The 16,248-nt window shown below is 42.9% G+C and overlaps 1 protein-coding gene across 4 annotated transcripts in view; it reads left to right on the top strand.

Moving 5' to 3' along the window:
• mpp7a (membrane protein, palmitoylated 7a (MAGUK p55 subfamily member 7)) overlaps window positions 1-16,248 on the top strand; it is a 150,429-nt gene that overhangs the window by 84,749 nt on the left and 49,432 nt on the right. For all 4 annotated transcript variants that reach the window (XM_034571932.1, XM_034571933.1, XM_034571934.1 and 1 more), the window contains exon 6: window positions 5,262-5,393. In XM_034571932.1, the coding sequence (XP_034427823.1) occupies window positions 5,262-5,393 (132 nt within the window). The remainder of the gene's footprint in view (window positions 1-5,261; window positions 5,394-16,248) is intronic.

A 16,248-nucleotide genomic window follows, 5' to 3' on the forward strand; every position in this document is an offset into this window, starting at 1 on the left:
CTACATTATTTCCTGTAATCATGGTCATTTAAAATATCAAAGAAAATTATCTTCTTCTATACAAAAGTTTTTCTGAGATACGTGAGCTTCAGTTTATCTGTATTTGATGGAGGGGATCACGCCTATCATTTGACATATGCACGTGTTCACACACTTGCACATTTTCTCAACTTCATGACCTCGACTCTCGCATGTTGGCTGGACTCCATCAGCACGTTTTGAGCATGTGGGCCTTAAACCAGCGAGCTGAATTTCCCTGCTGCCTTCAGAAGGAACACTGGTTTGACAATAGATTGACTCCAGCATCGCGGTTTGGAAGAGCTTTGTTTGTACCACACTGAAGTGTGTACATTTGATTGTGAATGTGTCTGAAAGTGTAGGCAGTACGTGGGCTTCAGGAGTGAAGCACTGCAGCGTCTCTCTCTTTCTGTCTCCATCTGTCCTCCAGGGCACTTGACACCGTACCAGCCAGCCCCAGTGTAAATCACAAGGCCTGGGGTGTAAAACACAAGCAGATGGCTGTTGCCTTTGAATGGCGTCTCTGTGCGATAGTAACTGTATCACTCTTAATTATGGTTGAAATTATCCATTTCTAGGGTGGGGATATAAATCAGGCTCCTTAAAACTCCAGTCTCTCTTTCTCTTCTTTTCTCTTTCTCCACTTCCTCAATCTTTCATTTACGATTCGCACATGAAAAAACAACTTTCGACCGTATTAGCCCCCCCTCAGCAAGACTGTGATGAAAGTGATGAAAGTGCCAATTATGATGGCCGGCTGTTCCTGCCAGATTATGTGGTGGTAGGTTTGTGTATGCAGGCTTGCAGTGTTTGACAGTGCGTGCTTAGGTTCAAGGCTTAGAGACGGTGGGCGTGAGTGTCATTTCCAAGCTGGGCATATACAACAATGCCTCCAGGGCAGAACGCTCACAACAGAGTCCCTAATGCCTGGGTAAAGCAGTTGCCCTGCACCAATCCTGCGCTGCCAGCTAAAAAATTAGTGGTCCAGTGACAGGGCTGGGGGGGCTTTAATGAGGGGCCAGGGCCAGGAATGTACAGGCAGGTTTATTTTGTCAAGTGCAGTGATCTGTTTTTCTAGGATCCCTATTATACCTAATGAACACAAACACATGGACTGAGAAGGGACAGGATGCCTGGAAAACAAGGGTGGTTTTGCTTGCCTTCATCTTTCTTTCCGTGTCTCACTTTTCCGTCGTCTTCCTTTCCTCTTCAGGCTTCAGCTGCAGGGCCTGTACAAGGACATGACTCCAGATTTGATTAGGCATTTAATCCACCAACACCGAGGCATAACTAGACCCACTGACTCATATCTGCACAGGAAGAAAGCTTCCATATATCCAATGTTGTGTAACACAATTCTACCTGTGTAGTACCCAATGTCAATGGTCACCAGCCAGGGCATGTACCATGTGCTACCTATTAGCATAGAGCTATTATTGCTCCTTACCAGAAAGTTTTTACAAGGAATTAGCTGTGGCTCTGTTACAGCTGGTTAGGCACAGCAGAGGGATAGAATGTGGCGGTGGAGAGCATAGCCAGACTTAAGGAAGTGCCATCATTGAGTGGACCCTCAAGGGTCACAATACTGGGCCTGATGGATTCAGTTCAGAGGAAACAGCAACTGGCAGTTGAGTGGAGGAAAGGTTGAGGTGAGCATGAGAAGGGAAAGGGTAGAGAGAGACAGAATAATATTTAGTTGAAATTGACTAATCCTTAATATGTTAATGAAATCACAGCTATCACAGGCACATTTCTCATTTGGTCAAATAAAGCCGGGGTTGGTAATACTGAAAAAAACTAGCAAGAGCAGGCTACAGCTAAGCTGCTTTCAGACATGCACTGAACTCGAGAGTTAATCCGCACTTTTTCCGGAGGAAGTACGAACACAAATGTCCGATTGAATGCCACCGGATTATCTGCGGACTTTCTCCGCCTGGCCCCTTAGTATAAAGTCGTGAGAATTCGATGTGAGAGCACAGCGAGCGAGTGGGGGGGTTGATGACACTTCTAACACGCACAGATGCAGAAATGAAAAAAAACTAAAAGAAAACAAATATCCCGGGATGAAAAAGCAGAGCCGTACACGTAGAAGGTGTCAAAAGAGTTTGTGATGATAAGAGGTGACAACGGTGTTGGTGTGTTGTAAAGAAAATCACTTGATCTATGCAGCGGAATTAATGAATTAATCAGGTTGAGATTAAGTTTTACTTGCATGCACAGTTGGAAATCAATCAATTAATGAATCCGTCAGTGGAGAATAGGGAAAAACGGAAATTCCCTGATCATTATCATTGTTGATTAATTTCAATCTCAATCTCGGAACTAATGTTGCACATTGTAAGAAAAAGATTGTAGGTGTGCTTCAAGGGCACCAGGCCCATGTGGGTGTCTCACCCTGCTGAGAGGCTGATGGATTCCCAGCTGACCCACATGTTGTCCCGACACAGATCAGGTGTTGTGACAGACGGTCAAATACCATAAAGCCGCAACACCACATGTAGGTAACCTCAAACAAACCAAAAAATTCTTCTTCCTCTGAGTTTGTTGTCTTGCTTTTCAGAAATCTGTAGGAATTTGATACAACGCTAAATTAAAATAAGACCTTTCCTCCATTTTATGTTCACATGTGATGCTTGCATTTTTGTTTGTAACATAGTTGATCTCATCACAACTTTGAGAAAACCTCAACTGCAAACTCTCCATCCATTTCTGGACTGTTTGCTTGAACATCATTTATCTGTTATATTGAGCACTGGTTTGAGATCCACTTTGCGTTTATTGTCCTCATCTGCAAACAGTTTCGGTTGTCAGCGTTCCAGGCGAATACTTCAATACCATAATGACAGTATCTCTATATATAAACTACAACACAAAGTGTGTGTTTATGTATGGTGCAGATGAAAGCCAGGAACACATTGTTAGGCCTCTTCTGAGAAATGCACAAAGTGATGCTGGGAAGATTTGGGGAAAATTCCATTAAAGATAAAACTGAAGGAGAACAAAACAAGTAAAAGAGAGAGGATTAATGGCATCTGAGAGGAGTTTGGACAAGAAGTCCATGAAAACAGGAGAAATTCATGGAGAAAATATGAGAAAGAGAAAAATGTAGAATTACTTTTGTGCTCTTCTGGGATTTTAAGTCATCTTTTTATTGATTTGTTTGGTCTCCATTTCTCTATTGGATTAGTTTAGAGTCAGAATCCTGTTTAGAGTTAATATTAGATTTAGGGTAAGTTGAATCTTTTTTTATAAATCCATCTGAAAATATATTTGGGGTTTTAAGCACCAAAATCATCTCATTGTAGTTTTACATCTGTCTGGAGCTCTACAAGATCAGATCAGTCAGCCAATCAGAAGAGAGGCTGACCACAGGTAGCAGCTTATCCCTTTTTCAGGGCTCAGACTCTAGCTTCCCTTATGCTGTGAGAATGCAAGTCCACAGTCCACACACACAGCCATAATAATAGCTGTTTGTGTAACTCATAAACTATAATGATTGATCATAGCCATTTCAAAAAAATGTAAAAGCTGAAAAGAAACACTGAGCCCTAAATATGCCAGATTTGTTTTTATCAAGATAAATGAATTAATCCCTGGGAAAATAGTGAGGATGAAAAAAATGCCCAGTCTGGCAATGTTAAAGATTGTGATGAAAGAAATGTTAGGATCCGCCCCTTTGTTTGGGTTCATGTCATATTGTGATTGGTTCCTTCGTGGACCGAGTCCCATCATACCACCGGATTTTGTGAAAATCTGCTCTGTAGATTTGCGTAATCCTGCAGACAAACAAACAAAAGGACAGCGGCAAAAACATAACAACATTGAATAGTACATTCAGGTCGGCCATGATGGGAGCATGACTGAGACGTTGATTGTTTCATTGTGACATCACAAAATCACGGAAGTATTGTCGACTTCTTTACAGGCACGGTTTCTGAATACTGGCGGTGTGCATTTCTCCTGTGGTTAAGAATTTTGATACTCCGAAACTTTATATCACACCCAGACCTACATTAAATTCAAATAGGGACATGGAAATCTCAATTTCCACCATATGTGACCTTTAACATTGTTAGTGGAGGATAACATTATAGGGGACAAAGTTCATCACTTTCTTCATGAATTGATACAACGCTATCAATTCTGTTGGATGGTTAAAACTGCAAAAGTTGTAAAAGACCAGAATCATCCTTTAAGGTTGCCGTCAGGACTAAGGGAAAAAATAGAAGCAAATTCTCACAACTACACAAGATAAACTGTATGTATGTGTGTTTGTGTGTGTGTGTGTGTGTGTGTGTATGCCGCTCAGTTTGACTGTCGGTGGATAGCAGCCACGGAGACCCAGTTTTGTCTCCTCCTCTCATCTGCTCCCAGTTAGCAACATCTTGAACACTGTACTGCAGCATGCTCCCATGTCATAAAACACACTGCTCCTCTTCTCACCATATCCTTCTCTCTGTCTCTCCCTCCTCCTCCTCCTCCTCTCTCTCTCTCTCCCTCACTCTCTCTCACTCTACTTTTTGTCTGGCACATGAGTTGGAAGATGTTTTTCTCACTCGTCCCCCCCCTCCCCTCAACCACGGAAAAAGCAGCACGCGTCCAGCTGCATCTTGGTCCGGACACGGAGTCGTTAAATAGTTTGAGAAATGAACGTCTCAATGGCATCATTCTTGTCTGTGTCCCGTCTCTTTTTTATGTCTGCTCGTGAACGTGTGAAATATCTGAGGCGGCTGAGAACTTCATTACTTTGAGCTCGCCGCCGTAGGTGCGGAACATCACCTTGCTCTGGAAATCGTCGGCACTGAAAATAGTCACCAAAGTTGCCCCCCCTCCCCCCTACACACACATACACACACACCCTTCCACTTGCATTAGCTTGTGAGCAATAGTCCAGGGCAGGTTGCCTTTTAATCAGAGAAATGTACGGAGGAGGGAGCTCGGTCTTAATAACAATTAAAGCATGCAGTTACACGTCCTGGCCCTGAATGCTTCCAAATCCATCACCCAGCATTTGAGGGAGACACCCCAATTCATAACCATCCTCCCTGCAGTCTCTGCAGTTTCTCTGTCCTGTTCAAAGAAAGAAGTGATAGATTGAACTCCTAATAGCATGTACTGCTCTACTTTGTTTTGCTAATTATACCAGGGTAAAGTTAAGGCCTTTATGGTTTGACTGATAACCCTTGCCTATTGTTTCTTTCCTCTCATCAATCCCTCCCTTCTCCTCTTTCTTCTTGTTCTAGAGCCTTCTGAAAGTCCACGATACCGTTGCCCTGAAGAATTACGACCCCGAACTACCTCCACTACCTGACGACATTGACGATGATGAGGATTCAGTAAAAATCATCAGACTGGTTAAAAACAAGGAGCCTCTTGTAAGTAACTTTGTCTGTTATAAGCTGCTGTTAGAAACATGTACTGAAGCAAAGACAGTTTCCTGAAATTATTCTGGACGAACTTTTCCTGCCACCCCCCCTATTGAAATGGCCAGAAAATGTCTGAATGAGTTCATATGAGAATACAGCGGGAATATTTACAGCGAGTTAGTTGACATATTGGTGACGTTTCCAACACATGAGAGACACAAAAAGAATACAAATATATCAGGATGAAAAAGATGTGTCATTGACGTAGAAGAGCTTTTGGCTTTAAGAGCCGACACTGGTGCTGATGTGCTGTAAACACATGCACGTGATGTCCGTAGCAGAGTTTATGTCATGTCCTGCCTCTCGTATGCTCGACCCAGACACCCTCACCTCAATGTTCTGTACATTTTCCTGTTGTCATAAACACATACGATCTGGACAATCTCCTGCTGCATTCCTCATATGTGCAAACTATGATAATGGCTGGACCGAATTTTCCCGGACATTCACGTCTGAAAATGGCTATATTGAGAAATCATTTTCAAATGATTTGTACATTGTGGTTTTCAGCAGAAGGTTTCAGGAAGTTAAAACACTTAAATCTTTGGTGCACCCTAGTCGCTAAAAGTGATGTTAAGTTGCAGACCATTGGCCACAACATTCCTGGATGGAGTCAGAGAATGCCAGGGGCTTTTACTATCAATTTTTTAGTACATTTATAAAAGTACTTAAAGCTAAAATGTCTCCAGAACAAATTGATCATCAGGCACATCATTATTTATGGTGAATATCTTTATATTATTAAAATCATGTTATCTATCTGTTGTTCACTGATCCCTGGATTTCTAAAAACCTCTTGTATCAAAGCAGTATCCACACCACAGGTCAAACCAATACCATAAATGCTTTTGCTTTTGAGGTACTTGCCTGTGGGAATGCAACCCACAACCTTGAAGTTGTAAGCACACCAAAGCTAACCACAATTACCCTGCTCTTGGCCATGAGTATTTTCAGCCAGTCTAGGCTTGGTGTCTGTGAACGGCTTCCTTTTCTATCCTGGTCAGTGTTGCTCTCTTATTGTAACATGCCTCTCATGTCAGTGCTCTGCAGACACGGTCCCAGGAGTCAAAAAACCACCCATCTGTCTAGACCTTGGGCCCTAAGCGTGCAGGAGCGACATCTTGGCTGGCATTCTCATTTTCACCACATCCCTCGACATCCTGGGTGTCTGCGTTGTTAGATGACTGCCATACCATGCATTCCCCCTGGCCGTGTCAGCTAGTGAGGCACATTTGGGAGTGGGCTTCAGTCACCCCCACCAGAACGCAACTGCTCAAGTCTTCAATGGTCTGTGAAAGATCTCCATCTGTCATCGCCGCATTTTGTTTTGTGCCGTGGCCCTGCCCACCTTCGATTTGTGCCGGACATGCCCTGGGCCCACAGCCGCCTCTATTTTCACTTTGTGGTTTTCGCACTGACCACCACCTTGGCTCCAGGCCGGCGCACTCCTCTCACCACACCCTGGGGAAAGGAGAACACACCTAAGCCATTTTTGGGTTGCTGCCTGTAGCATGTTCTGCGGAGCTGCTGAACGTAATAATGTGGCTTTGAGGAATTCTCGCTCTTTCTCACAACACACATTGTCCCGGGTGCTTCCTGCTAAGGCCTCTCCCGAGCCCGATGTTGGATCACGTTGCCTGAAACCATAATGGGATTTACACCCATCCCAGTTCGCTTAATCATCTATTACCCATTTATTCCATTACGTAGTAGTAGCTTTTTTGTCTCAGTGATTTGGCTCCTGAGTTAAACTGAAACACAAATTTATGATGTGTGATGCTGTGTATATGCACAATATTGAAGGTGTTTCTTAAGTAATATAGTTGCTCAGTTTTAGTTTATAGGTTCAGAGTGCAAACTGGTTTTTGAGTTAATATCTAAATAGAGAAAACAATGTGCCTGTTCGTTTAGGGGTCAACACAAGGTCAGATTTATAAGTACTCCTCCAATTAAAAAAATTGAATGTTTTTCTCCAAATACAATATATCATTAGAATTTCAGGTTGGCGGTTCGATCCCATTCTTCCCCATCTGAATGCTGAAGTGTCCTTTGGCAAAATACTGAACCCCTAATTGCCCCTCATAGAACAAAATGTGCTGCCCATAGATCCACTGTATGAATGTGTGTGAATGAGTGAATGGCAAATACTGTACTGTAAAGCACTTTAAGTGATCGTCAAGACTCCAGCAGTCTTTGATTCAAAGCTGTATAATAGTTTAGATTTACAGCAGCAAATTAACTTTCAATTTGCATTAGATTAAATACATTTCTTTCATTGCAACTAATTCAGCAATATGAAAACCAAATTCAAACTACACAGCAACATCTTCCATAGCAGAGTAATGAGCCTGAATTTCCAGCCTATAACTGTGGAGTGATTTCATTCGAAGGAGCCATAGCTGCCCTCTCCACTGCCCAAAGGACCCACAGGGCACGACTGCTGCCCATAATCTCCTGTGGCTATAATTTTGGCCTGACCGTGGTGTAAAAAACAGTAGGGTTTCTACTGCATGGCATGTTTTTTTTTCTGTTTGTGCATGGAAGCAAACAATGAATACTAAAGAACGGCTATTATGGCAGTGAGCCACCTCAGAAATGTCCTGTGTGATGGTTTTGAATTTGTGCCAAGGTAAGAAAGACCTGGCCTCTTTTTGGACAAATGCTTTGAGACCTCAGGGACAGACGGTGCTTTAAACTTCCATCATTGTTTTGTCAGAGCCTATGACTCTTCTTTGTCTTGTGTCCACTGAGGAATTAATATGTCCCAAGAGAATGAGACGTGCATTGATCAAGTAGGTCATGGAGGAATGGAACAAATCGCTGTAGTAAGTTCCAGAAGAAAGTGAGATATTTCTACAGTTATTTGGGATTGGGGATGTGCGTCTCCGTCACTGAGGCTGATGGGAAACACATCTCGATGCTTTTCCAACAAACTGATACATGAAAGATACAAATGAAACAACTACGATTGTGTTACTATAGGATTCAATCTCTCCTACTCTCCTTATACATTTACTGTCTGCAGTATCTATTGAAGCCTTCAAAAAAAAGTAACTTTCTGTTATTTTATTTATCTGAAGTACTTTGTTACTCTGGTCTGAGAAAGGTCCAATATAAAATAAACGTACTTCCTTACTTAATACAAGGCAGTGCAATGCGATTTATCATGCTCACTTTTTAAGTTTTTTTTTCGACTAATCATAGTTATCTACTTAAACTTAACTGTAAGTTATTGCATTCTTGATTCGTTAATTAAAGTTTGAAACATAAATTCAATTGTTTCTTTATGAAAATATAATTCAGCGTTCCAACACTGTTCTTGCTCTGTTGCACCATATACATATATAAAGGTGCTGACATGGCATTGACACAAGTCACAATTTTACACTTAATAGGCAATTCCCTAATATTCCTTACTAAATAACCTCATGGTACTTTGTCATTTGTGCAGGTGAAGTCACTCTGTCTTCGTGACCCTTTAATCTTACAGTGAATTTTAAGGCTCTGCTATTTACCTGTGGCCCCTTGAAAATTGCCAACCTGTAGATCTTTAGAGGGAAATGGACCCTAATGAACAGTTAGATTGTACATTAGGGAAACAGCCAGCGGGTCAGATGCTCATGGTGAAGTCACAACCATTCAACTAACCAATAAAAACCCTCTAATTTTGCAGGGTCCTCATTCCCCGCCGCACCAAATTGATTTGGAAGTGCCCTTTTAACTCGCAATTTCATATAATCAGCCTGAAATTCTCAAACTTGACATCATAACAACGGGTTATACGATATCTCATTTCCTTTCTGTCTCTCCTTACTTTGCTCTTTTGTATTTCTCTTTTTCTCAGTCAGCCTTTGTCTCATTCTAAAGTTCTGGGCGATATATGGATTTGGCTGTAGTTAGCACGCAGGCCCCTTTCCTTGTGACTCATCCATTATGTTAATTGCGATTAGTTGAGTGGTTTGTATTCAGTAGCTCTGATTGATTGCGATCATTTCTCAGAGCGTGACTTCAAGCCACATTTCAGTGAAACAGTAAAAACGTTATCTTCCAGGACAAACTCCCTCTTCTTCTTCTTCTAACCCCTTTTTTCCTGTTGTACTCCCTGCTCTCCCGCTGCTTTCCCAAACGGGCTGATTTATTAGCTCACGTGTTGGGACAGTACATCAATGTGCTGCATAAATGCACGGTGTAGTTGATATACTCAAGAAATATGCCTCTGGTGATAAAAGGCCAGAGTTTAGACTGACTAATAGGAGTTTTGTAGACAAAAGTTGAAGGAAGCCAGAATTCACCGGTGTTACACAATTCATGTCCAGGAGTTTGTAGCTCGGATCCAGACACCCTAAAACACGACCTGCAAAAATATCTAATTCAAAAGTTATATAGTGTTATAGCTTAAGTTGTTATTAATGAAACCTTATGCCATAATTTCTCTTGATATTTGTCATTTTCTTGGTGCTGGTGTAGTAATCTGCCATAGTTGACCATTTATAATCATCACTCTGTGACTGGCTAATTGATAGTTCTTAGCAGTGGAGGAGTCACTACGTCATCTCAAAGCATTCTGGAAATTCCAAGTCCCCCCACACAGAAAATATGTTCATCAGCAAAAGACGACTTTGGGGCGTCCAAAGGCGGGTACGCCGCAGCAGCCGGGTGACCATTGCGATGATGTGAGAACATTAAAGACTGACAAGCCTGCTGTGGTCGTCTCTGCTCCGCTCGTTGGGATGTTTTGGAAGCCCTGTGTGACGCAGATGTAAATAGCAGGCTTGGATTGGAGATACTCGGCGCATGTGCCCCCACTGTGTTCACGTTTGGTTTTATGCATCATTCGTCGTCTCGCTCAATGTCACTCATTCGGTGCCGGACCTCATCGCTGTCGGAGGACTCGTCATTCACTTCTCCCACTCAGTTCATCTTCAAATGTCCTCCTACTAACACGCCATATTTCTCTCTCTTGCTCCCACTCGTAAATTCATCTGGTTTTTCTATCAGGTCTCTTTTTCTAGGGAGTCTTTGCGTTTAAATATTAGGTAACAAATTTTGTTTGTGGCATTGTAAAGAAATAAATGCTTTAAATGTGTTACAATTGTAATGCATTTCATTGTCTTGGAAGTGTTACCCTCTCTCCTTCTCTGCCATTTCCATGTGGACACCTGTTGCTCTGAACTGTAATATTTTGTGCTCATTTCTTTCACATTCCTGTTGAGCCTTGGTGCAATATTACTCCATCCATCCGTTCCTCGCATGATTCTTCCATTTCAAGTTGTTAGGCATCATTAGCAGCCATAAAACTGCTACTGCCAGTTATGTGACCGAGCCAATATCGGACTCTGTCGCTCCCCTTCCTCTCTTCTTCTCTCTGCTCTGTTTTCCTATCATGACTGGGTGTCATTGGGTGTAACTACATGGAAACACTAGACTGCAGGGTCCCTGCCATCCACTTTGTCGTGCCAGCCTACATGGCATCCTTACTGGCAACAGCTAGCACCAGTCAATACAACCATACACCGCTGGGCTCGGCCACCCAGCCGCCCCAGCCACTGGATACTAGCGGATCAGCTGGACTTCTCATTATAGACCCAGAAATAGCACTGGTTTGACTTCAGAGCTGCAGTAGTCGCTGCACATACGAATATAGATGACATGTCCAACATTATTATTGTAAAAGCTCCAACTGTATGATTGATGTCGGTGGAGTTTCTTTTCTTAATAAGGGAGTTGATAATTGCAAAGAGACAGGAAAGTCTTGTGATCGATTCAGCTTAGTTTTCCACGGATGGCAGAGGCTGGAATGAGCTATTGGCAACTTTACATGCCATGCTTTTCTCATCTTTTCTCAGACGCTCCGCCTCTTCTCCCTGACACAATTAGGACGGTCGGATCGTGGCAGCTCTGATTCCATTTGTCTGGAAGCCTTTACAAATGCATTCATTCGGATAGTTGCACTCAGTGTCCTTCTCAGCTGAGTCCAAAAGTCATCCACATCATAATGTGTTAAATCTGTGCTGGCATGAATGTGCACAAACACAGGTTTATGGGATGGATACAGTTTTAGAGTTTTATTGCTTGAGTAAGTTCTTAATTGAGAAAGTTAAAGGACACATCTCCATATATGTGTGGGTTTTTCTTGAAAGGGACTTGTCCATTTTGCTTCAGAATGTTGCGAGCAAGGGGAAAGTAATGACAGTGGCTGTAGATTAATGGAGCAGTTAATGAGATTAAAGCAGACAGCACACATGTTAGTGTTTTGCAGATAGACCCATGTGCTTTAAAAGCAATTCATCTGCCACTTGATGGATTAGGTTACAGCATCTTGGGAGTGCTGCAGAGGAAGATGGAGCACTGCGTTCGAAAACATCCAGACAAATGGAGGGCGCTGCTTTTGTTGACTGGCTCTGTGTGCCATTACGTGTATCCAGCACTAGGTTCAACTGCTTGTGTGTGTGTGAGTGTGTGTGTGTGTGTGGTTTTATCTGCTATATCCAGGTGCAAGATAGAGTCCAGAGGATATACATTTTGCCGATGCAGATACCAATATATGGCCCATACCCCTGTCCATTTCTTAGTTGGTTTGTTTGTAAGCAAGATTACGCAAACCTACACGGATTGCCACGCAACTTGATAGAAGGATGTGGAATGGGTCAGGGAAGAACCCATCCAACCCATTTTTTTTACATTTTCGTCGATTTCTCCGAGAATAATTGAATCTCGATGAAAGAAATTGTGTCTGTGTGTGCAATTGGATACAGAGCCAAATAAAAATATGGATTTAGTCAATTTAAATGTGGCATTGGTTGAGGTATGCACTTCACACAGTGCAATTTTTCTAAAAAAGTAACTGAGGCTAACCATAAACTATTATAAATAAATATGATTGAAAAGAAAACACAAATACAACTTGTGAAAACTATTTATAACACTCGTAAAAGCAGTTTCTTTCTCACTGCACTGTATTTTGTAAAATAGCCCACACAGATGGAGTTGAATGTCCTGTAAATGCAGTGTGATAGACAACCTGACCTGATAGGATCGATCCAGAATTTGTCATACACATTATGTTTACTTTGCACAACTCAGAACTTGAGTAGGATCCCCTCCCTCCTTAAGTGTTCAGTTAACGGATTAGAGGCCCACTGTATACTGTGTGTCAAAGTGACACACAATAGAATTAATTCAGAAATGTCCATATTATTTCTAGCTGCGGAGCCAAAGTTACTTCAAAACTTCAAGCTGGGGATAGAAAGACCATTTGGGCTGCACTTCTTACAGCCAAGAGCTTAGAGGATGATGTCATTTTCAATGCCTTTTATTGGATTTGAGGTATCAAGTGAGTAAATGCATTTAACAGTTTTGACTATGGCTTAGACACTTGATAAGACACCTCCTTCATCCACGGTCACATAGAGGTCAATTCCCTAAAATAGTCTGAGAAAATATGTTAAGAGTAGAATTCATATTCAATCTAAGATTTCTCTGATTAATAATTCACAGGTTATCATTGAATATTGTTTGGTGGCAACACTGCAGTTTAATGCATAATTAACAGCATATGTGTCTGGAGGAGTGTGAGAGTGTCATGGGAACGAGTGATATGGATAAAAGTCTTTTTGTACATACATTTTCATATTAAGTTATTACAAATACGATAGTAAATAAATTATATTCAACTTACATAGGAAATGAGAATGTTTATGGATTGCATAAAGTAGACATGGAAAAGCTCGAGCCTTGAGCCTGTTCTTTGGTGTGTGCTTGTACAACACTCAGGTCCAGCTGCTGTTTCACCGCCCTTGCAGCCTGTTGAGTTGTGAATGTGAAAACACGCAGAGCCTCCAAAGCCACATCTGAGGCATTCCCAGATCCTAATCTCATGGCCCTCTTCAATAAAACGTCTTCCTCCCATCGTGTGCAATCATACACATGGACACACATCCCCGACACCCCTCTGCTCTTTTCTGTTTGCCGTTCAGAGAGCCACTCGGTGGCTGAATGTGGGCATTGTTGCCCCGCCGGGCCAGGCGCTCCTCGGCGGCTCTGCTTCTCAGCCCACTTTGGAAATGAAAAGTGACATGTGAAAGTGCTGTTTTCTTTACTTGGGATAACGACAGGGAAAACGCTAAACAATCCCAGAGCAGAGATAGACCTCTCCTCGACTGTAACACAACTGTCTCTTTGTATGCGCTCATACAGCTCATGCAGGACAAGAATCAAACACACACACACACACACACACACACACACACACACAGAGTACATAATGACTAAATATCTGGCACTGTCCAGCTTGTAGCAAAGAGACGGTGATTCCACTCAGTCTACATGGTGATTCATGTGGACAGCATGGAAACAAATACACACATTTGGTGAGATAGTCATACACTTACACACATATTCACACGCCCAAATTCGCCGGCACCTGTCTGAAGTACTGAGGTGGGCCGCTAAGTGTGTTTTCGTAGCAACAGCGTAATGACTTGTTCTAACATTAAGGTTTAAAGAGGCAGCAGAGGAAAAGGAAAGAGGGGGTGGAGGAAGACAAATGAAGGTAAGCCGTCCAGTCAAAGGGCCCTCTGCGCTAAACTACCTGGCAGCCGCTCCTGGATTCCCTCCTGCTTGCCGTAATTATCATAATAATGACCCGCAATTTTCCTTTTTCTCAGTATACTTGTTAATTATGACTGGTAGGTCAAGACCGAGGTTAAGGAAATAAAAAAGGGAAACTAGAGCCTGGCTTAGGCTGAGAGGCCGGCAAGGAATGAGGGTAGGGTGGGGAGCGGGTAGCTTTTATTAGTTGCAATCACAAGTGATTTAATAAAACAGGTGGAAAGGCATGCAGCGGGTCACCCAAAGGGGACTGGCCATGCAGCAGGAGCTGTGTTGCATCAGCTAGAAAAACCATTTGACAGAAAACCTCAAGTACCTTTCACTGCTCGCCGGGCTTCTTTCGTTTTTTTTTCTTCCTCTTTGCAACAATAACATGGATTTTCATCTGGCCCCCTGCTAATTCTTTACAGCGCTGTATTAATCTTTATAGGTGACCATAACGCTAAATGGATTTTCTGATCATGACCGAATGCCCTAATATTACAGGATTTTACTCTCTCTGAGCAGCACTGCAGCCTGTAGCAGACAAGAAAGTCTGTAAGAACTCATAAATAAGTTGGACTGTAGTGCGTGGAACGGTCATGTGTGTTATATGTGGGGGCTCTATGCCATCTCAGTGAGGTAAGATGAAATGACACACTCCAACACCAGATATGATTGGAGGTAATTGTATTTTAATGTCCAAGAGGCCCTTTCCCACTTTGTATTTGGTTCTTTCCATGGTCGACATCTGGTGTGAAGACTGCCAGCATGTGTTTCCACTACACTTGTATTTATACCTCTAAACATACCAGTCAACACAGCAGTCGGCAGGAGTTTATTGTCGCCGTTACACTTTTGCTGTTAAGTGACATCATGTCAAAACACGTCGGCCTCTCTGCCCAGGCCGCTCATGTTTGTTTTCCCTTGTCGCTCTCAATTTGGAGGGTGAAATAATGTTTGTCAAATGCCCGGACGTTCGATTTGGTTCACGGGGCTATGTTTTGAGTGGTTGTTACGGGCCGAGAGCTGTGTGTTTTTAAATGGAGCAACCTGCTTGTCGGAATATTGGAGTGGCTTGAGTTGTGGCCATCGCTAAGGTAAAGACACTCTAGGATCCCTTTGTCCCACTGGGGCACTTTGTAAACAGACCGTACATAGTCTGCCCTAGACCCCGAGACTTATGACGAGCCAGGACAACTAGCCAGACCTCTCGTCATCCATACAACCATTGTACAAGCCAGCCAGCTTCCATCATGTCATCCAGCCATCCATCCAGTCCATCAGCCAGAGGCCACTCTAATTGCCCCATAAAGACTTTGCTTGCCAGAGCCTTTTTTTGTGGCCGCTCCTATAGCCAAGCTAACATGACGAGACATCCAACATCCAGCTTGTCTTACTCGTCTTATCTGCTGAAGTTTCATAGCACTACGATACGCTGACAGTTCCCTGGACAATCTTGCCTCCATTTCATTCTGTCTAAACGACGCACGCCTTCAATGCAGGAGGGGATCCAAATTTCAGTCCCTTTTTCTCTCTTCTTTTCCGCACTGTATGAGGTGTGAGCCATTTGTCATCACATACTTAATGTGCCTGCCATCTCAGCATGTGTGCTCCAGTCAGTGCATGCGCTGGGAGGGGTGATGGCTTGATACGGACAAGCGGCACTCCAGCTCTCCTCATCACACAGCAGAGACTGAGCCGTTGTATTTGAGCCAGCCCAACAATAACAATCAGAGGCATTTATGTGTTAGAAATTGAGGAATAGAGCTAGGAGCGGTGGCTGCATATGGTGCTGATCACGTAAGGAGTGGAGTCTTCGGATCGCCTTACTAATGACTAATTGACCACAGCTCGAAGGCCCTCCCTGGTCCAAGATGAACCCCCTCTGGTCTCGGTTTTTGACTGTGTATTTCTGTGCATTCTGCCCTTCAGCTTGTATTTTGTGAAGAGACTTGATCTTTTTTCTTCAAGCAAACGGCAGTGGTTGACAACAGAAAGAGAGAGTCCTTAACAAGTTTGTGCACCGTCTTGTATACACACTGGGCTACCTTTTCCCTGTGCAAATAGTGGAGTTGATCTACTTGATGGTTAAGTGGCGCCTCTGTCTCTAATTGCTAATATAGCTCATTCATCAGGTTTAGTGGCTGTCCAGCATCAATCATCCAGTCTTCTGAGGTTTCTCTTGGGCCGGTTTGACCTGACTTCAGGTAGA

Source organism: Hippoglossus hippoglossus, chromosome 20 (genome assembly GCF_009819705.1).
Source record: "Hippoglossus hippoglossus isolate fHipHip1 chromosome 20, fHipHip1.pri, whole genome shotgun sequence".
Classification (NCBI taxonomy): Eukaryota; Metazoa; Chordata; class Actinopteri; order Pleuronectiformes; family Pleuronectidae; genus Hippoglossus; species Hippoglossus hippoglossus.